Consider the following 24,875-nt stretch of genomic DNA (forward strand, 5'->3'; position numbering starts at 1 on the left):
AAATGAATATTAGTAAGTAACAGGGGACCCTGATATTGATCCTTGTGGGACACCTTTCTCAACCATCTGGGGACTTGATTTGAAGCCAGTGGCAACAACAGTCTGACCTTTACCAGAAAGATACAATTTGAATAATCAAATTAATAAAAACAATTTCACATTATTCTGATGTTCTCACTCCCAACCCAATTTTCTGTCTTCAAAAAATCTTTATTGCTATGCTGTATATTTTCTTTTTTAAATTAATTTATATATTTTTCCTTTCCATGTATACTTTGAAAAAAAAAAAAATCTTAATAACAATATCACAATAAAGCTATAATGTCTCAACCTTTTAATATACAGTCTATGGACTAAACAATTGCAGTTAAATCTTCGCTCACGAATACAGTACAAATAAAGTCAAAAACATGACCTAACCCATGTAGCCTTGCTATGCTGTCATGAAAAGCTAGGTAGGTGCAGTCTTGGCATCTTTTCTAACCTTCAGAACTGACCTAATATAGCAGTCCCTCACCCATTCAATAGTTCATCAGTTTAGAGAGAATCTGATGTTAGTCATGGAAAAGAAATGTCTTAAAATTCTAATAAATATTTAAAGTGATTTAAAATGATTTAAGCGAATAAATACTAACTTACAAGCAGGTCCTGCACTTATATATGGCATGCAGTTGCTCTTTTACAGCAAGTTAAAAAGAAACTTAATGTAAACACTTTAAATATGTAATGACACTTTGGGGCAATACATTTTTACTAATTGATCTTATGTAAACTAGAATACTGTACCAATGACAACACTATAAGGAAAAAGTAAGATTTGATGTAGGTTAATTGAATGCATTTGGTCATAAAAGTGAGCTTTGAACCCTCATGAACATTTACAGCAACACTGACAACCTATTTCTTCAGCTGTGTGCAAGTACAGTACAAGAAAATTGTCTAGACTTTCCTGCAGTCAAACAAAAACCCGGAGACACTGCTATGCCAAAGTGAAACTTCCACACCACATAGAGGTACGTTGAAACCACCGAAATGGGCGTACTGAGAAAGAAAAAAAAAGCCCTGATCTTGTCCACTGAGACCAGGGGCTGAATGGTAACGTACATTAAACTAACGTTGTTGTGATTGGCCAGTGTGCCCAGACCCGGAAAAGGCACGCAGCACGGCCTGTGCGCCATGAAAGGAAAAAAAGATCTCATCTTTCCTCTGTCGCTTTGCCAAAGACACACTGTAATGTTTCTTGACACCACAATGAGATATGTGTAGTTTGTTTCACCTGGTATATTCAGAGAAATAACCCCACCCTTTTTGCACCCTGATTTAACACCCTAGATTTAAGTGTTACCATTGATTTCTCTTTTTCACTTTTGCTGTTGTTGACGTTTAAAAAAAAAACAAGACTTTTCACTGACAGTGTTTTTATTATGATGTTGCTTGTTTTATTCAGGCATGTGCTCATAGAAATGTATATTTAATATACATGCATATTTTTAAAAGTATATTTAGCCCCTTTTTAAGAAAAATTCATGTTTAGGTCGTTATTCTGACAGTGTCCCATCGGGTTATTTTAACAGTCAGTGTGGTCAGTGACACAGGTCAATGCCCTGTGCTCTGTGGGCTCAGTCGGGGTGAGTAGGTGTGAGTGTGAGAAGAACCTGCCCAGGGTTCGCTGGGATTTTCTTAAATCTATGACATATAAATGTTGAAAACTGAATGAAGCAGAATACCAGGGTATGCAAAAGGTGTTCCTCAGTCCTCTCATTGATTAATGTAGCACTGTTAAAGGAGATTTTACAGATCAGCTGCCCTGTATTTTGTACACTAAACAAACTACCACCGGACAAATAGACAAACTGTAAATAGTCTTTACAGGCACGGTATATACAGTATTTCAAAAGAAATTTCTTCTGAGTTCACCAATCAATCAATACATGAAAGCCTTAATCATCGCAGAATTTTGTTCAATTTTCAACATGATGACAGAATATCCCCCAGTTGTCATTCCATCGAATGTTGGGTGACTTCCTATTTTTGTAGGCATTGGATTTATCTTTGGTTGGGAATTTACCTCCAAAGATTTATCAACCCTTTCATGGTTGCATAATTTTCTGGAAGAAAGAGCTTTTCTCTCAAACATAAGGAAAAGAAGAAATATATACTTTCAATAGCACTTTCAATTATAATAACAAAAGTACTTGTCTGCAAGATCCGATTTAATAAAAAAAAAAAAACAGGCAGAGCCCATATGGAAATCTAGAGTCAAATGTACTGTAAATGGCATGGAGTTGGTATAAGGTTTTTCATGATTTCCTTAATAATGATGACTTTACATGGCAGCAGTGATAAGGAAATGGCCTCAGTAGATTCTAGTAATCAGCCTCAGCTTCAGTTTGCTCCAAACTCAGAGAAACACATCTCTTACACATAATAATAACGATACTAGTAATAATAATCATCATCGCAGCACAGCACAGGCAGGCCATGAAAAACCAACAATAAAGAAAAGCAAACAGAATAACGTACAGTGGGGGTAAAATATTAGAAAAAAGTTCCAGTGGAATAATATAAAAGAAATAAAAACATTCCGACAGAACCAGGATAAGGGCTCCATTAAATGTGTCTCCAGTTTTTCTCCAGGCTAATACAATGATCTGGTAGAATAAAAGAGATGTGAATGGAGAGAGTAAAATATGGTGGAATACAAAACTTAATTTAAAAAAGTGTATATCATTAAAAAGTCACTGCCTTGAATTCTAGAATTACTTTGAGTGCGTCATTCTTCAAACTAGAAGAATCAGTATGTGTTGTCAGGAAATATTTTATTTCCTTCCATTTTTCATTTGTCATAGCAAAAACAGTATTAAATTAATGTTATGTTATGACCTGTTTACACTTGTGATGTCAAACTCTAGCAGAGTGTGTACCAATTTCCCCTGCTACTAGGAGCTATGATAAAAACACTTATTTCTAATAAAGACACTCAATGATGATGCCAATCAGTACGACAGGGGCCTTTTTTTTGAGTATTTGTGTCCGGTTTTTTTCTTTTTTTTGTGAGATTCATCGCAACTGCTTCGACCGTTACTCATCTACATCATGAGACTCCTGGTTTATTCCCTTAAGATGTATAGTCAAGACTAAACTTAGCTGCCTCTTGAAAAAATAAGATTTCGGGCTTTTAACAGCCTGACATTTTCGCTGTCACAGTTAAATGACTAAGCGATGAAACTCTGCAGGAATAACACAGTTTAGTCATTTATTCATTCTTGTATTAACGGGGACAGTGCACATGAATACACATTGCTGTAAATTTACCAGAGAGCGTCACCCTTAAAAAGAATATAAAATTAAAGCAGTTATTAAACAGGATATAAGTGGGAAAAGCAATAATTAAAAAAGGATGTTATTTATAGTTCACACTGAAGAAGATTTTACACAGAGGTTCCAATTTGCTTTCTTTCCTCATCTGTGTGTCTGTGTGACATTAAATATCCTATTAAAGAGGTGATGCACCTTGAATACACAGCCATACGCTGTACTTAAAGCCACAAGGACCTAATCACACAATGTGAGAAGAAACTGTTTATTATATGAATGCAAAACATCACTTTGAATAATAGGTATTATAGACAAGGGCAACCTAAACATTCCATCAGTGCTCCTGAAAACACTCATTCCCCACATGCCAGTGGCGTTTTCTTTGTAGTTTGACTGAGATGTGCTAAAGAGAGTAAAACCTAATGCTATACTGGGTTTCTTACAGAACTACTTCCTCACCGCTGCTTGAATCATATAGGTGACCACAAGATGCTGAAACAGAGTGAGTAAGAGAGAGAGAGAGAGAGAGGGAGGGGGATTTAAAAACTCCAGATCCAGATCTGTCAGAAACCGAAAGAAAGGTCACAAATATATAAACAGTATGTGAGCTTCACTAAAACATGTGTGAATCTTGCTCAGAGTGGAGTCCACTGCTCCTCCAAGGTAAGCCCATCTACAAAATATTAATACTTTAGAGAAATATAGACATATAGAGTTATATGGTTTAAGTATTTGTAAGGGAATCATCTGAATTGAATAATTACTTTCTTCCTATCTTTCTATCTATATATCTATCTAATATCTATATCTATATCTATATCTATATCTAGAGATGTGTGTGTGTGTGTGTGTGTGTGTGTGTGTGTGTGTGTGTGTGTGTGTTTGTGTGTAAATCAAACTTCAAGTAAAGGCTTGTCAAACTGCTGCAGTGTTTCTGTATGCTTGATGACATCTATTATGCATAATCTGTTCAGTTCCAATAACTTTTGTGCTGTTTATTTGTGTAGAATTGAGTGAGCTTTTGGTATCAAGAATTGGGAAAGATCATTAGAGAACACTGTCATGCTTTCAGCGAGTGAGAAACCTGTTGACTCATCAAGAAGCCTGTGTTGCAACAACATGTGATGCAATTGAGTAACAACGAAAATAAAAAGCAAGATTTGCTTCTTTTTCCTACAGATTAATTAGACAGAACCAGGGAACTTGAAAGAAAAAAAAGACTTTAGACTTCTACTTCTGGTACTCAGGCACTTGCAGTAGACCAGCAGTGAGTGATTAGGTATGCTGGCAAAGTCTGCAATCTGTGGTCTGGTGATTAGGATTCAGGACTTTGCATAGACATTTCAGGGTGCAAGGTTAAAAACAAAAAGGAGACAATGGTATAAAAAAACATGTTTCCTTACACACTGACACCATTTAGAGGAATCACGACAATGCTGTTTCCATGAATGTACAACCAGACCAAGTGTTACTGAATTACATAAGAAAGACAGAATGTATGGGCATGAGGTTTTCATTTACATTGTTGTACACATAAGTGATATATCTTAGCCAGTTTATACCTGAAAAACAGCACTGCAAATTGCTGTTTTGATTTAATGTAACAGCACGTGTTTGTTTCAGATGACTGTTTGGTGCCTGGCTCTCATCCTTCTTTGCTACATACCGAACTGTGTGGACTCTGCTCCATCCCCAGTCCCTCAGAGGAATAAATATAACAACTCCTATCGTCTCACGAGGTTCACCCGAACCCGTGTCCAGCTGCTGCTGAAGGAATATGTGAGTACTGGAAAAAACTAACCTGCTTCCCTGACTGGCCACCTTATTCCTGGCCAACTTTATAAACATCGAGCATTCGATTTTCCTTACTACAACTCTTCTGTAATCATTGCTATGTTTACTTTTATAGAAGGAGCATCAGTTGGGAAATAAGCATTTTGAGGACAGAAGCAGACAGTTAAAGGACCTGCCATTGCTTTCTACAGATTTCTACAGCTGGCTGAAGCTGACGGTTAGTATCTGCCTGTGTTTCAAAACAGTTCCATAGAAAATGACTTTGTGGTGGTTATTCTGCACTTTCTCAAAGTTTTCTGAAAATTACTTCCATTGTTTTGAAAATGATTTCCCTTTGTGGGGAGAAAAAAAACGTAACATCAGCAGAAGAACTGCATTTGCAGAAAGTAAAACTTGGACGTGGAATTCCCCTTTTTCAATATTAAATATAGAAAAGGGCGTTGCGCAATTTGCGCGAATTTTGATTCTGCAATCATTTGATTCTCTCTTGTTGTTTGTTCAGGACTGGGAACGACTGCACGCTGCTTCCTGGGACATGCAAGCCTACTGGAATATGCTGGAGTGGAAGAGAAAACAGCTGGAGAATGAGGAGAAAGAGCAGGTGCCAGTCCGCACCACTATACCTAGTCGCATCAAGCACATTCAGCTGGATCTGAGGGACCTGATGAGTGAAGTCAACAATCAGGTATCTGCCGTCTGAAATCCATGCACAATTTGTCCCTTTTTTGGCTCACACAAAGATTTGGGAGGAAGTGACACCATGACTAGTCTGGTAAAAATTTGTTTTGCTTTCTTCCCCAGATTAGTTACATGAAGAGCTCTTGGATGAAACCAACCTCTCCCACGGTACGAACAGCTCTGAACCCAGAAACCAGCTCCGAAACAGTATGGGACGGCCGAGTGGAGGGTTACATCATTCTGAGGGATCTAGACCTTTACCTCACCAAACTGGCAAGGGACTTCCTCTTACTGGCCTCCAAAACACACTTATGACTCAGTACTGAAAAAGAGTACTGTAACCCGGACAATACACGCATGCACACAAACAGACAAAAGGAAGGAAAAGCTGAATTGACAATCATCAGTTAACAGAAAATTGCAATAATAGTTGTGATAAATTTAATCAGGCTTAGTGGTGCTGTCAGCACTTTACATGGAGCTCTGATTTTAGCAAGGCTGCTTTTTAACATGATGCATTCCAGTATATTTAAGGGCTTTCTTGGGTATTTCCCACAGTTTCTGTCTTACCTCTAACTGTGAGTTAGCAATAAGCTCACAGAACAGAGAACACTTCCCAGCACACTGTTTTTCCCCCAAGCTCTCAATTTAGTGGACTTTCCAAAGATATATTTACTATTTATTGACATATTTATTAAATGCTATTTATTTCAAAGTGGTTTGTTTTATTTCTCTTACAATACAGAGATACAGTGTTTTACATAAGACATTTTATATTTGAAAGATAAATATATTTGTGTATGACTTCCAATAAAGAGACAGAGCATTTGAAACTGTGATGACTTACTGTTAAGTTTTTCTCATTAAAAAAAAAAAAAAGATCAGTAATCATTGCAACATTGGAGACATTCTTGTAATAATGATGATGTATATCAATCAATACGAGATCTTCCTTATGTTGTGTATGCTTGTGGTATCATCCTGTCGGCTGTGACTACTTCTGAGCGGCAATCCTCCAATTAGCTAAAAGGATTACCATTTGCCTGGCTGTTGTTTTCTGTTTCTTCATGTGGTGCTGGTGCGAGGGACAGTCTGCAGAGTGAAATCACATTGAACGCAGTCAGCTGGCTGAAATGTTTTGATTATCAAGACAGCCCTCCCTCCCCTGCAGGGGCTCTCCACATGACATTAGAACATTAGAACAGCAACTGACTCACCACTAGCAGATGTCCTCGTTTGCCTTTGGCCACCTTCATCTCTGAGCCCCTGACAAAATCAATGATTCCTTCCTTGCCACGAGCCACAGCAAACCTAATGCTGCCACACAGTAGGTCATGCCACACAGTAGGTAACAAATGAAGACAGGACGAGATGATAAGAACGGTTGAACTAGCAACAACAATGGACTTAGAGGAGCATAGAAGAGCATTCAGAAAAGACTCACCTGCCCGGGCTGATGTTGACGTAGTCGATCTTCCTGGCCATCATGGCTAATTTTGTCACCAGTTCAATCACATGGTTGCACTGCAGCACAACATCGCCCTGAGGCAGACAGAGCTGGATTTAGAGTGGCTGCAAGGTTGTACACTTTACAGTCATGACCGCTGTGTCCTACATTACCTTCTGCTTATTGTCCTCACTGGGCATGTGCAGAACAAACAGCCCATCGCTGAGAGAGCTCACAGAGATACCTGTTTAAAGAGAAAACCGGGCTTGGACTCATTGAACTGAAGAACACATCCCAATGAATTAATCAGTAATGTTTAACCAGTAAAAACTATGTTGTGTTAATTACACAATATAATTATCTAAAAGCTATGTCCCCATCTCCTGATTTGACTTCACTGCAAATGGCCATCCTCTCAGTTGAAAGTATCTATTTTGGAGAAAGAGTTTTTTTCATTTTTTTCTACAAAAGGATGAAAAGAGCTTTACACAAAATCCCTACTTGGCTGACATGGATGTTTCTGCAACAGTCAGTAATTGAGGTGTTATGACCGCTTAAGGTCAATGAAAAATAAACTTGATTTGAAAACTGTAACAACAGTAATAACTCCTCCTTAGCAACAGAAAAAAAACACATAAGAAATGTACGAGTTCAGCAGTGATCATGGATTCAAGGATATTACTCAAAAACATAATTCATTTCTCAAATTGCCCCCCTTCCCCACTCAGGGCTGGTTTCAACCTCTCAGAGCTGTGTAGTCAATCCTCTGCTTGATCTTGGTCCTGTCCACCAGCACAGCAAAGGTGTTAGTAAGGAGCAGCTGGCGAGGTCGAGGCTTGAAACCCCTCCTGTCATACTTTATGACTGATGCACCGTACTGAGGAGCACAAGGACGCACATTAATGCCAGGCAACAATTATTATCATTATCGTCATATTAAGAAAAGTTCAGTCCCACCTGCACTTTTTCATTGCCGAGAGTCTGGACGACTTTGAGACTGATTTGCTCACGTTCTATGTAAAGCAATGGGAAAGCCGCTGTTAATGTTACATAGCTTTTGCTTACATCTACTGTACGGTGTTTAGTATGTACAGAGGTACTGAATGCATATATGAACACGCACCAAGCCGGGAGTCCAAAAACAGCCTGCCAACACTCTGAGGGTAGCTGTCTTTCTGATCCTTGAAGATCTCACTGGCTACAACTTTCTGCATCATCTAGAGGAAACGAAAAAATAGTACAAAATCAGCAGGTTAATTACTTTTTAAAAAGCCTTGTGCCTCCTGTAGTTACTGTACCTGTTTCTTCCATTCAGGCTGGACCCTCCTGCAATACTTCATGACCATGTTTCTCATGTGCAGCATCCGCAGGTGCTCGGAGGCCTGTAGGGCACCATGGAATTAACAATGTAGAATTTGCATTGATAACTCTACAGATTCTTACTTGTACATATTATTACTTGTATCTGTATATAATGATGTCAGACAGCAGAATGATTCTCTGTGTGTGAGAGCTGTTTGTACCTCAAAGACGGAGGGAGGAGGTGTCGGCCAGTTTTTGTCCAAAACAGTCTTGGGCAGGTTTTTACGTAGATTCTTGAGGAAGGAGTAGCGTACATGATCCAGGAAATACTCATTCTCAGGGCAGTATTCCTCATGACGGTAGATGAAGCCTTTTATGAAGCTGAGAAAGAAAAGAAATATACAAGAAAGGGAATTAACTATACCTGCAAAATACAGTCTCAGAAATACATATAGAAACAACAGTAACAAAGTATCACTCAAGCACCTGCGGATTATCTCAGCAGCCTGTCGACGCCTCTTAGCCCTCCTGCGTGCTTTCATCCCTCGCCACCCGGACTGGATCACTATCACTATACATACAAATACATGCATATATTAACACCAAGACAACTTTTACACTCAGCCAAAGAGAACATTCAGTGGTTAGTATAGCATTTCTTATTGAAACAGAAAGTTAGCTTAGGCCGAAATAGACATGTCGGAAAAGTGAAATAAAGTAAAAATCTACACAGAATAAAAAAAAACACACAAACACAAACACACACACACAAACACACACACACACACACACACACACACACACACACACACACACACACACACACACACACACACACACAGACATAAGCATGTGGTAAATACAGTTGTAATGTGGACCATGTGGTGTACTAAGGTCACTGTGCGCAAGTATACCCTTTTCCAATGAGGAATGGGCCCACCAAACTTAAAAGCATTTTTATGTGCACTTACATACATTTAACTGAGCAGACAGTCCCAATATAATAATGGAAGAAATCCAAAATCAACATTTATGAGAAGTAAAAATAAAAGTAAAATCCCATCTGAAAAGTAACTCAAACTAAAGTTTCTTTGGAAAGCTAAACCAACAAGCATCAAAATTATAGGAGATAAAATATCAAGACATAAACCTGACCAGTTCTGTGAGTAGTTATTCCTATATGTAGTCAACAGACGGAGGTGCTCTAACCTGCATGTCTGATGCCTTGGTACTTGGCTCTCTCCCTGTAGCCTCTCCATGACGTCTGCAGAGTCAAAGCTGGAACAAAAGAAAGAAAAGAGACTAAAAGTGGATTTATGCTCTTCCATCAAAGTTTTCCAGAGGTCCTCCTGCGGATGCCTCTGGTTTAGGATTGATTCATTGCTCAGCATAGAATGTAATCCACTGATTAAATATGTTGTGCTTCACCAGGCCATGTTTACCTGGCCACCTCTCTCAGACCCTAAACACACTACTAATGTACTTCAGCTAATATTTGACTGGGAGTCATTATCTGTTGTTTCACTTCAGTTGTGACATCCCAGTGTTTCTAATCCTTACACTGTTACTTACCTATCTCTGGCTTTTTTGCTTCTAGTGCATCCTCAGTGGTGAAGAGAGTTTTTGGGAAACGGAGGAAGATTTTTGATCTGCAGAAAGAAGACAAAAAAGTGCGATCAACACAAATGTGATTCTGCACCCATGTATAGAATGTTTTTATGGACAAATTTAGTGTGGACTGTCCCATAATCTAATTTCTAACTGTGCCAGTACTTGTAAAATTATGTCATTTTGTCCTCTCTCTTAAACAATACATTACCTTCCCAGTTTGTACTCTTCTGGTTTGTAGCCCAGGTGGTTTACCAGTGTGGACACACCATCAACGAGTCTGCCATGCCAGTTGGGCCATGTCTCAGGACAAAGGGGCTTATACCTAATCGAATTTGTTGAAAATTACAATGACGGTAGACTGAAAACAGAGTAAACAGAATGAACAGTCACCGAGGCTGTAAATCATTTGTGGAAAAGCTCAGTCACCTCTGCAGGAAGGCTTCAAAACAACGTCGATAGGCAAAGCCAGCTCTCCTGACCCTCAGGTTTTCCACCAGGCCCAGGTACTTCACCTGGTGTCTCACAAGAACTTCATCGAACCTTCCTGCAGGGAGATATCTTATTCACTGCTGACAATGACGCACTTACTGAAAATGTTATGGTACACATACTATACTATAGTATACTGTATGCTACTTAACACATTAGATTACATACAGTAAGTTCTCAAAAAGTGACTGAGGCCTTTATTTACCTCAGATGAAGAAACAACCAGGCCTTCATTTATTTTATATTTAATATCAGAGAAGTGGCTTTATTTCAAATTGTCCTTGTTTTATATATCCTTTTTTGTATTTTAGTGATAAACTCTCAGAGTTGTGTTAATTTCTTGTGGATCCAAACCCAAACCTTCCTTAATCTATTTCACATAAAAATGCTTCAGAGGGCATAATTTATTGCCTTCCCTGGGAGGGTTTTTTTATTTTGAAACCTCAGCAGGAAATGTTGAGCTTTGTTAACAGCAGCATTAACCCCAGAGAAAGAATGACAAAGTAGAATTTATTTTATTTTAATTTATTTATTATTTTTATTTATCTAAATTAATTAAATTAGTGACTGACAACAACATCTATTTTAAAAGGAGAATTTTAGACACTGGGTGTTCAGTACATTTTGACTATGTTGTACTGATTATTGTGTGGAAATTTTTATTTTTATTATTTACCATGTGAGCTATTAAAGCACAGGTAACTTAATTTTTTACCCCTTTCATTCCTTGATCTTTATTTAGAATCCTCCTTAATTTGTTTGAAAATGTTCTTATTATAGACCAGGGCATTATTTCATTTGATAATAACAGCACTGCAATATAAGGTACAAAATAGTCATTGTGTATAAGTGTACCTGGCTGCTTGGCATCATTAGGTTTGATACAGCGCACGTAGGATGGCTCTTTAGACATGAGGATCTCCATAAGTTTCATCAGGCTGTTTTTAAACTGAATGGCAGCCTATAGGACAGATAAATAAACAAAAAAGAAACTAACTTTCCTGTTCACTGGTGTGTATGTGTCGGTGGTTGGAAGAGAGGAAGGGAGAGAGTGAGAGAGAGAGAGACAGAGAGAGAGAGAGAGAGAGAGAGAGAGAGAGAGAGAGAGAGAGAGAGAAAGTGAAAGTGAAAGCATTCATTAGTGTCCTTATTATCACTATCTATAAACCACCAAAGTACTTTTGATATAAAACCACACCTAAAAATTATTAAAAGAACTAAGGAGGGAGAGAGAGAGGAAGCGAGAATTCTAACCATCACTGGTCGTTTCTGATCCATCACTTCCTCTTTGCGGAAGCAGTGACTTAGTATCTGGTTGTCTGACTGGCACATGATCTGAACAGACACAAACCACATAACCACGTGTCAACACAGCATGTACCTCTTCCTCTTCACTCAAGCAATGGCAAGAGACACAAAGGTTTTTAAAGGTTGCAGTGGGGTTATACCCTGTCCAGTTTCATTATGCTCACCTCTTTCAGGTTCCTGTTCAGCAAATCATTGTTTTTGTCTAGAAAACCTGAATGAGACAAACAAGAATACTGCAGTTTGTCATTAAGGAGTCAGTGGGTTATGGGTCTTGCTCTGTAATAAATGTCACCTCTCACAATGACACAAACCTCAACTGGTTGAGTTACAGCTTACCATTGACATTGTAGTTGACCTCTCCAGCATAATGCAGCAGCCTGAATTCCTCCTTGCTCATTACCCTGCGCGTTTTTCCATTTGCCAATTTGTGACTGAAAGACATACACACATATGGAGATGTTCAAACAAATGCTTAGGTCTGCAGATACAAGAAGCTGCATTTATAAGAGTCTTTGTACTCCAGGCCTATGTCAAATAATATTAGATATAAGACGATGCTTACGTGACAAAATGGGGATGGCCACCGAGCGTGTCCTCCAGTTTCTCTAAAAAGGAGACATCGCAAGTCTCTCCAGGTCTCAGACACTCCTCATCCTGAAAGACAGTCACACTGTTTAACTTAAAATACAATGACAGAAGAATAGATAGCACCATATACAGAGACAAATATACAAACTAGGAGTTGTAATTTGTACCAGAATGGAGATGATGCCTTTGTGCTTCTCCTCTATCAGGTCACAAATTATCTTGTTGTCAAAGTACTGAACTGTCTCCCACTGAAATGAGTAAGAAACATCAGGAGAAAGAACAAGTTGTGTTAGAAGGGAAATGTAAATATCAAGAAATAAAACTTATTTGTTTTGACAACCCAACCAAAAAATGGACTCACTGCAATGCCTTCTGTCTCATACTCCTCCTGCTCAGATCTTAGGGTGAGCTCAATAAAGAGCTGCTGGAGCTTCTCATTGCAGTAGTTGATACAGAACTGCTCAAAGCTATGGGCAGAAATATAAGGGAAAGGAGGTCAAATGCATACTAGAGTTATGTACAAAGCTAGGTGCTTTAGAGACTGCTATTGACAAAAAAATTGCTTCATAGACTAGAAGCAGATTAAGGTGTGACAGAAAGGGGAAATTATTATACAGTAACTCATACCTATTGTGCTGTAGGACTTCAAAGCCATAGATATCAAGAAGCCCTATAACTGAGGATGCCTTACTGCTGGGGTAGATTTCATCCTGCATAACATATAAAGTAGATATCATGTAATTAATGGTAAAACACAGCAACAGCCACACAGCATGATGATGGAATTTCCACTACTGTCTTTGAGTTGTTATCAGAGCTGTTACTGCACCTTCAGAGCCAGCGACTGGTTGATCTTCTCCACCAACCAAGTGAAGCTCCGACCATACACAGCCTTGGCTAAGGCATCACGAGCAGACACTGCCTGTTCAAAATTTAGTGGGCTGATAATCTGTAATGCAAAAATGTATGTACAACACAGAATTATAAAAACCCACAATACACACCAAACAGCTGAAAACATATGGAACAGGGACAAGAAGACTGTCACCTCCTCTCCTTTGGCAGTGAGTTTCTTGTGAGTGAGTGCCTCCCTCAGGGCTGAGCCATCAACACCCAGCAGCTGGATAACAACAACAACAACACTGTTCTCAGCAATGCCCTTTTGCGACTGTTTGTGTATTTTTCAACATCCAGTAATATCAGTGGGACTGTTCTGACCTTTGCAAGACTTGTTATCTGGGTCTCAGTGGTGATGTAAGTTTCTCCTTCCTCCCCTTCCCCAAACTGAGTGTTTCCCAGATGGAGAACACCGGCGATGATATTGAACAATTTCTGAGGACGGACACAGGATAAAACAGCTAACAACTACCTCAAAGATGAACCATTTGTCTTTTAACCAAATGGATGTCTGGGCAGTTATTACAAGTGTCACTGAGAATATGATAATTAATACACAATCAGAACCAGAAGTCAGAGTGAAAAAGTACAGTTTTGCAAAAAAAAAAAAATTTCATTTTTGAATGGTCACCACAAATGCTTGAGACAGCAAGTTGATTTAAACAATGCAAGATTCAAAACTTTCACAAAAAAAAAAACCTTTGCAAGTGTTTTATGAAGTAAAATATTAATTACAGAATTGCTAAGCCATCAGGATACAAAAATGTTTTTGTATCCTTAAAAAAAATGAATGTAAAAAAATACAGATTTTTTTACTATTAAAACTGCAAAGAATCCTGTGGTTAAAACTTTATTTGTGGATTCATAATATTCCCAGTATAATGCAAATTGTTAAGAGCATCGCTTGTCTTGGATTAATTCCTATGACTCTACAGTTCAAACTGTTCCACTATAATATGGTAAATGTGTTAAACCAGAGAAGATGAAAATCAAAACAGCAGTGTTGTTGCCTGCATAAGGGCAGCTATCATTCATTGCTGTGATTGGTACCTACCTGCACTTCTTCCTCATTGAAGCCAATAACAGGCAGGGCCTTCATCACAACCTTCCAATTATTCTTGTCACTAATGGAGCTGACTCTGGGGCAGTTACCCTGAGCAAGACAATGAAATGTTACACCACAACTGATGCTTCAATTGAACTGACCTCAGCTAGAAAACGAGTAATTCATCAGACTTCTGCACCACACACACCTTGACCAGATAGTGGTAGTTCTGAGGGTTTCTTTCCAGGTCCAGTGTGTTAAGCAGGTCTTCATCCCCTCCATCCAGAAGCTGATAGAAGATGTGGAAGTTCCTCTCACCGTGGTTCTGGTGTACTACACGGGATTTCTCCAGCAGGTAGTTCAGGATGTGACCGCCCACTGGTGCCCCCTTGGAGAGATTACAGAAAAAGATGGGAGAAGACAATAACTGTGAACGCAGGTTTAACATTCTAGAGGTTTCAATGTTTGAGTCGCTATCTTTGATATAACTACACTAAAGGTGATGTTGTCAGTATGGTGTAAGCACATATGATTTCTACAAAGAAAGAGAAAGCCAAGGAGAGAGTGTTTACCCTGAAGTCAAACTGGACATCCATATATTTCCCAAAGCGGCTGGAGTTGTCATTCCTCAGTGTTTTGGCATTGCCAAATGCCTGCACAATGCAAGGCAGCCAGGAAATTAGATGGAGGAAGTGAAATTAAGGGCAACAAAACAACACAATCAAACAATCAAGAGAAAGCATTTAAAAGTATGTCAAATCAATCAGATAGTAGCAAGGTAAATTATGAAAGGTAAATAAGTCTAGATTCACTGTGCTTTTGATTGTGATACTGGTGGTTCAATTTGAAATGACAAAGGTTAAATACCTCCAGAACAGGGTTGGACTGCAGTAGGCGCTCACCAAGGGCAGCCATGTGATCATTAGTGGGGCAAGTGACAGCGTAGTAGAGGAGGATCTTCTTGGAGGCCTCTGTTTTACCTGCTCCACTCTCACCCGATATGAGAATGCACTGGTCTTTCCTCTCGGTCCGCATTGCTCGATAAGTGTTGTCTGACACAGCGTAGCTGAGGGAAAATGCAAAAGCAGCGTCAGTTACACTTCAACATACGGTTAAATCACGGCAATGGAATACAATGCAAATACCAATACACTTCAGTTTAATTAATTCTGTAGGAATGGTGTTGTTTTCTGTTATGACTGACTGAAACTGTAAAGTCAGCTGTTAATTTATTTCATTTATTTGTTTTTGTGTAAAGATTACAAAATTACATTTCCCCACTTAGTTAGTATGCATATGATATCAAACTAGTTCGCCAACAAATCCTGTGAATCCATAGATTTAGCCAGATACTACAAATAAAGTTGCTTTAACATTTCATGTGGACAGTTATTTCTATAAGATCATTATATAAATTGTATGAGGCAAAATAAATACTCAAAGAATTTTTATTATTTCAGTGAGAGTTTGATGTTAATTATATCCAAAATTTCACTGGTAAATATTAACTGAGCTGTAGACGGCCTGAGGAGGTTTCAGTTTGAAAGCATATAATATAACATATAATAATAAGTATTTTATGAAATGTCAGTCGTGCCTTATTAAATCAGTTTAGTGATATATAGTTCTCAACATGTCATGTGATCATTATCATGGCAACTGACAGCAGAGGAGTTTGGTAAAAAATGTCTGAGGAAAATGAGGTGACTCACATATGAGGTGATATTTCGTAGAAGCTGACCCCTCTGTAGCGTTCCATCTGCTGCTTGGAGTAAATCTCCAGCTCTTTGTAAGGGTTAACTGAAACCAACACTGAGCCAATGTATGTCTGAGCCAAAATATTAGAAGAACAGACAATACATTCAAATATGTCTCACCACAGCAACTGAAATGTGTTGGAACATATGAAGAAAACTGGCTTTATTACATAGATGAGGTTTTCTTTGAAGCGCCGTCGCAGGTTCTCTATGAAGGCTGCCTCGCTGTTGTAATTTTCCAGCAAGACAAAGTCCTGCACCCCGACCCTGTCCCGCGCAGTCAGGGCACTCTCCATCACCAGACGTACTCTTCCTTCAATATCCACCTCCTATAGAGAGAGAGAGAAGGAGAAACATTATAGTGAGCCAAAGAAATAAAGCACCTGACACAGTTCAACAGTACTGAGAAGAGTCCCTGTGAAGAAGGAAATGATTTCTGGTCTTACTGATAACCCTCTAATTGATGTAGTTACACTCGTTAACAAGCAGGGGGCAAAAAAGGCCTATTCCCAATTCATCCGATGCACAGTATTACAATAATTGCCATCTAACATATTACAAGATAGAATCTATTTATTAAGCGAGACAATGTGTATTTCAAAAATACCTTCAAAATATCAGAGCAAGTGACCCGAGACTTACAGAACACACTACTGAAACAACATTCTGTAAAGAAAGAAATCAAGAACAGTTCCACTAAGCCTTGCCAAGATTAAAAAAATAGAGGCATTTAAGGTATCCAAATGATAAACAGACATCATAGACTCATCTATTATGTGATAGTGCATTATGATGTATGTACAGTACAAACAGCTCTATATCACCAGACAGGGTTTAACCATTGTCTCTGGGAAAGTGTGTGTACATGTCAACCTCACTGTGATGGCAAACATCCAAGTGCAATCAGGAAATATGTACTCGCCGGCAGAGTGCAATTCTCAGATATGCCCTAAAGTATGATATTACACACACAACCACATGCACGGTCATGCACACGCACATACAAAGAGATAAAATGTCAGATGTCATTAGTCAATACTTACTGATGATAAATATCCAGTCACACAAAGTAGTGTGTAATCAATGTACTACACCCCAGCCCAACCAGCTGCACTCTATCTTCAGAATCAAAGATACATCTATGAGAAAAGCCTGGCTGTTTTTTATTATACTTTCATTAAAAAAACAAGCAGAGATTGGAACAAAGGGGCTAAACTTCCACCGGACCTCTGTTTTTCTTCAATGCAAGAACCTCTCAGGGGTCTCATTTGGCCCGTTAAGGCCAGTAGAAGGTCATTATCTCTGAGCACTAGATGCAGGAAAATCCTTCAAAAAACAAGAGGACAACAGTGGAAGACAGCCAAGAAGTGAGAGCAGAGGAAAGTCAATGGATACTTCCACGGCAGCCCCCTCCTCTCTGCTTCACCTTAGAGTATTGTTCTCCCTCTCCTGGAGGTGGGCCTCCCACAGATATTAATTTTAGGAATTGCAGTTCACGGTCAGATTTTCCAAAGGATACAACAAAGGAATGTTAGGGTCAGGTTTGGGGCAGGCATTCAGTGGATACCAAATGTTTCTATGCTGTATGTCAGCAGGTGTGCATGCTTTAAACATTGTGAATATGCAGAAGTTGGCATGTCTGGCCAACAATTTCCATTCAAGATACCCATGAGACAAAAAATTATTTCATAGTAATTAGTAATACAAACATAAAATTATGCCTAACTTTCTTAAGATGTGAGGATGCAGAGGTGGCCAGATATATTTCCCATGACTCTCTGACAGTTTGTCAACTTAAAATGAAATGTGCTTCATAAATAGAGGAGATACAGAGGATTTTTTTTCACTCAATTTAACCACTGAAATGGGACAAGAACATTTACACTTGCTTTAGTTTGACTTGTGTGTGGTTGCTTATCACATATAATGTCTTATAGCTTAAGGCTGGCTTACACAATATTATGAAACTTCGAAAACACATACATGTGTTTAGCATACACATCAACCTTTCATGGCAGATAACAATGACACAATACGACTGGCTCTGAACTTTACTAGACTCCTTTGGTCTGAATCTTTCATTTCATTTTCCTCAGGCCTCATACCTTTAATGTTAATCTCTGATGGTATTCAGTTGTACAATAGCTGCTGTGCTGATAGTGTGAACCTCTCCAATGTCTGCAACATCCAAATTTGTGTAATGATCTTGTTATGCTCAGTCTTTTTTCTACTGAAGAAAGAAAGGAATAAATGTGTACTGATACATATTGGACTTTCCAAGCAACCAAACAGTGTTTTCTCTTATTACTCAAAAGCACAGCAAACATTGTTTTCAAGGATCTATCTCTCAGCACTCATGAGTTACATTTTTTATTTGCATCCCAGGAATCACTTTTAATGCAGAGAAACCTCATCCAAAAGACTTCTTTGCTTCCAAAACATAGAAACCCTGCTGTCCCTGGGGTTACATAATCTAAGAGGCAATCCTAAAGGATGTGAAAAAATATTTTAGGAGATACCTTGGCTTGAGATACCTTAAGGGCTCTGGGATGGAGATTTAAGTAGAATACAACGTAATTCTGTGAACTGACCTGAGGTTTGTTTGTGACAGCAGCAAGAGTCTGAAATAACTGACTCCCACCGTGCTTGAGTGCTTAATGTGGGATTTGACTGAGTACCAGGGAGCTTCAGTGAAATCTGCAGGTTTTAAAGATGCAGCTGCAGTTACAACCAGCGAGGAGACTAACTTAACAGTGAGACTTGGCTCCAGGCCCTTTGACTAACCTCTGCTGGGCCGACTCCATTCGGATTGTCTTCCTTATATGGCATGCCCCACCACTCTGTCCCAGGGCGAGCTGCTCTGGTACCACAGCTGGCTCCCTACCACTGATGTGCCAGTAATGGATATGGTGGAAAAATACCAAGTTTATCCTCTTGGACTGTTTGAGTTAAAGCTCATACAAAAACCAAAATACACACTGACTCATACACAGGCAAAAAAAATAAAAAAATAAAAAAAATCTCCAAGTGACTCATTGTTTTGCTTTTCCCTCCTTGAAAGAGGCAGTGAACTGGTGGATCGGATCTTGTGCTTTACTGTATAAGCAAGGATAACACACACTCACACACACATTAAATCCAGTGAGTGTGCAGCACTAAACATGAAAAGACGACAAAGAGCATCATGGCATTCAGGATCTTACCCTGCCTTGGTACCTCATCTTGCCCTGGTGTTGCTGGAAGAATGTTGAACTGGTGGCCCCCCCTCGGGCTGCTGCCCCTCCTCCTGTGTCAGAGAGACTCCTTAACTGTAACTTCTCATCCACCTTTGCCCATGGGCGACAGATTTAGGTAACTTAATTTCTCCTCCCGTCAGTCACTTTCTCGCAGCCTTGGTCTCTTTTCGCAACGTCTTTCCTCCTCCTCGCCTGGCTCCCCTGTGAGGACAAGGCACGCACACATAGGGCAAAACAGCAACAGCTCCTCTTGTTTATACCTTCAATTAATCTTCCCTCTGACAGGTCAAAGTAAATGTCCGCCTCTCCACAAGTCCTTCTCCTTCCCTCTAAGCTATACAGCATGAAACAAGGGCAGGAACTCCACTCACACGTCACACAACTGAACTAAAAAAAAAAAAGTCAAGGAAAAGTATGCTGTTGGATAATGCAAAAAAAAAGGAACCAGAGAAACAGAGAGCTGAGAGGGATTGGAAAAATTTGCTAAGAGCCCAAAACTATAAACATGTAATCACTCTACAGCTAAAAAAAAAAAAGGGGGAAAAAACAGAAATCACATGATGAGAACTCAGTACATTCTTTCTTTCCTTCCCTCCCTGTTTAGTTCACTCCCTCGCTTTTCTCCCGCAAGTCGGGACAGATTCACAGGGGATGTGAAGTATGGAAGTGTTTCACCAGCAAGACTGTTTGTCTCTTCATGACTCTCTTCCAGTGTCGATAAAATGACTTACACCAGCATCAAAATATCACTTTGCAGATATTTAGAAGTCTGTTATTAATCTGATATTAGATTGAGCTATCATATTACCCAGCTGATCCGTTTTGATGCAACAAATTCTAATATTTAACACAGCAATAATTTAACATAAATATGCTGTTTGCATGGATTATCAGATTTCTCTTTTCTTACATTCCCTCCCATTTTAGGTATTTTTGGGAGTGCAGACAAGGCCACATTGTCTCTGTGAGAGAACAGCGTCCTCCTCTGGTTTCCCTCCCTTCAGCTGTCCTCTCACCCAATTTTCCCCACTCTGTCTCCACGTCTCACCCTCTTTCCCTTGCCAACATCATCAAAAATCCAACATCGAGGAATCTGAATAATGTTACCCAGATGGAGCAAGTCTCTTGCTCTTTTTCTCAATCTCTGGCTGTCCCAATGGTGCTTAAAGGGAGGAGAAAAAAATCTCCATGCTGCTCCTTCCCTATCACTCCTGCATGTATGCAGTGTACACAAATAGGGGAGAAGTGAAACCGCCAAATTCATTGAACAATTTAAAAGACTGTGTACCAATTGGTGTCACTCAAAGCCTCATTTTGCTGCCCTACCCCCTTTACTGTATATGGAAAGCAATCCTGCCAGGTCCGGCCTGTTCCCTCACAACTTTTCTTTCTGAAAATTTTGCCTCCATGACTCTGTGGTTTACTCAGTTTCCCCATTGCAATTGTGTGTGCTCTATTCACCGGAATCACTGCAAATGATTAGTCTCTGCAGCTCAATTTTGTATAGAGTGCCAAAATCAAACGAAACTCATACAATGAGATGATAGTTGATCATTTAGTTGGCATAGAAAAGTTAACTATAGCAGAATGGTAGGTATTGTTGCGCTCCCATATCAAAGCCAAACAGTGCAGTGAGGAAATATTCTGGATAAGACGTTATGTGGCCTGTAGATTACACTTCAGGATGCACTGCATTTTGGTTACAAATGCTTCTGGAGTAAAGATATGAAATTGTGCCTATTATTGGGACCAATGTTTTTCAAATATTAATACAGTATGCTGAATAAACTAAAATGAACTTATTAGAGTTCATATTTACAGGAGCAACATGCGTCCATGCTTGACCACTGTCCCTGTCACTGTCATGTGTTCATTTGTGAATTTCACTCCCATGCTAGGGTTTAGACTCACGCCCTGGTTTCCCTAAAATGGGCTTTGTCTTTAGTCTGATCCGCCACTTGGGATAAATTATTTCACAACACAGGTCCCGGGCTCATATGGACTAAAGGTGAGGATCAGTGGAAGTGGCCATAATTTATTCAGAAGACAGCAATTGTCTAAAACATAATTATAAAATAAATAAATAATAAATGTAATTTTGAAAAACACTACAGATGTATTCCTCTGACAGGAGAAACCTCTGAAACCGCGAAACCTCTGAAATCTTAATTCTGTTCATAAATTTACAGTTAGTCGTCTGGGTATTTCTTAAGTCCTATTTTCTCTTTTAGAGTCAACAGAAAAGTCAACTAGAAATTTATTTGAGTCATAATCATACACAGGTGTCTCAGACACCATATATAGCAGATAGATTGCTGGCAGCATTTTTGACTTAGTTTTGAAGGGCATCCAAGACATCCCCATGTGCAACCACATGCATGTGGAAAACATGAGGGTACTCTCCTAAGACATCTGGTTTCTCTGCATACATTACACATAACAGCATCTGGCTAAAACCTCATTGCCAGCAAAACTGAAAAAGGACACTAAAGTCATTCAGAAAGAAACTACAGTCTCACTATAAAGTCCATCTTCATTACCTAAGCTTCGTTATTTTCCAACTGCGTTTTTTTAAAATCAGCGTTCCTATCTTTGTTTAGCAGTTCCTGTAAGAAGGATTTCCTTCCTAGCTGTTTCCTGATGTTCAGGATCTTCCTTCATGAGCATTTACTCGCGCTCGATTCTTCTCTGAACTATACCTTTCTAAAAATGTTTTTCTTTTTTTAGTGTAGCTTGATTGAAGCATCTCAAAAGCCAGTCAAGCATGTCTTTCCCCTCTTTTAAGGGTTTATTTTTTGCAGATACAGCCCTCTTCCTGTTTTCAATTTCAGATAATTACATTAAAAACTCAAAAACTAATTCCGAGCATCTGAGATATATTGGAAGAAATCCAGAGTGCCTGGCATAACCTTTCTGTCATAAACTGACTGCCTGTGTGCACAGAGCTTGAGCCATAATACTGGTTTTTCCTCATTTTGTATTTAAATTGCTAAGGTTTTCCGATTCATTCTAACAATGAATCACAGAAGAGTGATGACTTATTTGGGTGGGGTGGAAAATGGGTTGTTTCTCTTCTTTCTCCTTCTTGCCCTCTCTCTCTGTCACACAGACTCACATCACATGCACAGAGGCAAATTACAGTATGTCACAGAATAAATTAGATAATACTTTACACTTATCTGTTCGTCTAAATCTCACCATGCTATCCTTTACATCTTCAAATGGTCTATTTCTGTCTTCTTTCCTTCCCATCTTTGACTTGTTATGTTGCATTATTCATGCTTCAGTGTAGATCTGTTATGAAGTTTGTTATGAAGTTAACTATAAATGAGAAATATATCTGAATGTTGTTTAGCTCACCAAACCTAGCTTTCCCTACTGCTCATTATGTCCTCGGTAGATACGCCATTTCCCACCTATTTTCCATCTGTGCTGAGCTCCTTCAGTGCCCATCTGCTGCCCCTTTCACCCCTTTCTCATTTCTACTGCCTCTCATCCCCTAGATCCCCATTACACCACATAGGCTACTACATAAATTGATCAGGTGTAAAACTAATCCCTGTGAATCAACAATCTGTTGAAACACATTTGAAGGAATTTAGAAAAAAAAACAAAAACAGAACAAATATTTACTGTGGATGTGGTAATCGTAAGTCTGTGTTCATTCAACATGAAAATGAGTCATTCCTCTTGATGTTCTGAAGTCTTAGTGCTCTTCCTAGTGGTAATAATATCAATTACACTGAGCTGGCTCCTATTACTCTGCTTTTGCGAGACGGATGGACTGTAATTAAATTTTATTCCCAGAAGATAAAATCCCAATGAGTTTGATGACTGCTTTACTTTTCATCTAGCATCACAAACACATGGAAATTCTCTTGACAAAGTTTCTAACAGGATAACTGTAACAATAAGGACATGGCTCATATCTGTATGCAGGATTTTCCCCATAAAAGTATTTTGCACTGTGACAATTCTACTTTGATTTAAGCAGAGGAACTCAACATTTCTTCCACCACCTTCAAGCACAAAAGCTTTCATTCATTTAACTGAAACACAGTACAAGCATCACAAGAAAATTGTATGTATCTTGCACATCAAAATAATGAATAAATAAATAAATATATATATATATGTACACACACACTAACACACACACATACAAAAACACATACATGCAGTACATAAAAAATACGCCTACCTGATCTTACCTAATAATCAGAGCACATGTACAACTTCAGTGAAAGTGAACAGAAAACAGTTTCTCCCATGTCCTTCTCCAGCAGCAGCAGCAGCAGCAGACTGGTGGTGACACCACTTTCGGTTACTTGTTCAGCTGAAGGTGAAGCTCCTTAACTACACAATCCGTTGCCAGGCTGAATTTCTTTTTCCAGCAGCCTAGTCCAAAGGCACTCCCACTCGGAGCCGCTGAATCCAAACTTGTGCTTGAAATCTTTCCAGAAACGTAAAAAATGTGACCACATTAAACCTCCGTTGCAAGGGTGAGAGAAGATTTCAGGCAGACTATGGCCCTATAGATCCGCTAGGAGGCGACAACGCTAAAGTTAATGATCTGCCAAAACTAATCAGATATGATGCTGATGACTGACGCCTGGCTCTGTAACAGGTGGAAGAGGTGAATGGCAGTACACGATGAACACCGTAAATTTATGAGTTTATCAGACTATAGGGATGTACTTTACGTGGCTGCCTCCACTACACTTCGCTGTATAGATGTTTTGGGATACAATTCCTATATAAGTGGTATTCCTTTAATTGCTTTGGAACTTAGGGATACTCTCATGGGTCTTGTCTGTGCTGCAGTCTCACTTTTCTCTGTCTGTTTACTTATGAGTTTACAAAGAACTTTATCGGTTTCTTCTTTGTGATGATATCATACGACAAAATTTAGTTGTGATGTAAGATTTCTAATGTTTTTTTTTTTAAAATACAGAAAATTTATAAAAATATAAAAAATATAAAAGTATTTAAAAATACAGGCCTTGGGTTACCGTACATAACAACACTAGACCTAGTATATTTTGTCTACCATAGCGGATGCTCAGTAGCTATACGGTTGTTCCAAGGCGTAACGTTACAGCTAGCCACCTAGCTTAACTGGATATGTTACTGTTAACGACATAAACGTTAATGGTAAGCTACCTAACGTTTCTCGTAAACCTTATAAGTTTTCAGTAGCTAACAGCTAATTATCAGAGCAAAGTTCAAGCCTTGCCTTTTTTTTTTTTTTTTTTACACAAACCTTTAAAACAATCGATTTCCTTTATTAACTAAATAATCTGGCGTAACTAATATTAGTATGAGATAAAATGATACACTAGCTAGTAGTTATTGCAAAATAGCCGGTATTTTACGTCAAGCAATAACGTTATATCACAATGATA

The 24,875-nt window shown here is 38.9% G+C and overlaps 2 protein-coding genes across 4 annotated transcripts; one reads left to right on the top strand and one right to left on the bottom strand.

Annotated features, from left to right (window-relative positions):
• Positions 1–4,941: 4,941 nt before the first annotated feature.
• On the top strand, positions 4,942–6,597 carry LOC120802894. Its single transcript, XM_040151075.1, has 4 exons — positions 4,942–5,097; positions 5,228–5,329; positions 5,615–5,797; positions 5,914–6,597. The coding sequence occupies exons 1-4, from the start codon at positions 4,942–4,944 to the stop codon at positions 6,103–6,105; spliced, it is 633 nt and encodes a 210-aa protein (XP_040007009.1). The 3' UTR covers positions 6,106–6,597.
• A 54-nt stretch (positions 6,598–6,651) lies between these two features.
• Positions 6,652–23,991, bottom strand: myo1ca (myosin Ic, paralog a). 3 transcript variants are annotated; one of them, XM_040150670.1, is made up of 33 exons: positions 23,682–23,991; positions 19,438–19,671; positions 16,405–16,563; positions 16,190–16,305; positions 15,345–15,543; positions 15,050–15,130; positions 14,686–14,865; positions 14,487–14,585; positions 13,754–13,867; positions 13,584–13,655; positions 13,365–13,484; positions 13,163–13,245; positions 12,897–13,002; positions 12,703–12,783; positions 12,510–12,601; positions 12,284–12,378; positions 12,112–12,158; positions 11,894–11,974; positions 11,495–11,600; positions 10,577–10,694; positions 10,359–10,472; positions 10,112–10,188; positions 9,749–9,817; positions 9,026–9,110; positions 8,761–8,920; positions 8,536–8,619; positions 8,361–8,454; positions 8,195–8,250; positions 7,979–8,114; positions 7,411–7,481; positions 7,235–7,332; positions 7,008–7,107; positions 6,652–6,882 (listed from the first exon to the last, which is right to left on the bottom strand). In XM_040150670.1, the coding sequence occupies exons 2-33, from the start codon at positions 19,453–19,455 to the stop codon at positions 6,856–6,858; spliced, it is 3,138 nt and encodes a 1,045-aa protein (XP_040006604.1). In that variant the 5' UTR covers positions 19,456–19,671; positions 23,682–23,991; the 3' UTR covers positions 6,652–6,855. The 3 variants fall into 3 exon arrangements, with proteins under 3 accessions (XP_040006604.1, XP_040006603.1, XP_040006602.1); XM_040150669.1 differs by lacking the exon at positions 23,682–23,991 and having other exon boundaries at positions 19,438–19,894; XM_040150668.1 differs by lacking the exons at positions 19,438–19,671; positions 23,682–23,991 and adding an exon at positions 19,019–19,094.
• Positions 23,992–24,875: the final 884 nt, after the last annotated feature.

Source organism: Xiphias gladius, chromosome 17 (assembly GCF_016859285.1).
Source record: "Xiphias gladius isolate SHS-SW01 ecotype Sanya breed wild chromosome 17, ASM1685928v1, whole genome shotgun sequence".
Classification (NCBI taxonomy): domain Eukaryota; kingdom Metazoa; phylum Chordata; class Actinopteri; order Istiophoriformes; family Xiphiidae; genus Xiphias; species Xiphias gladius.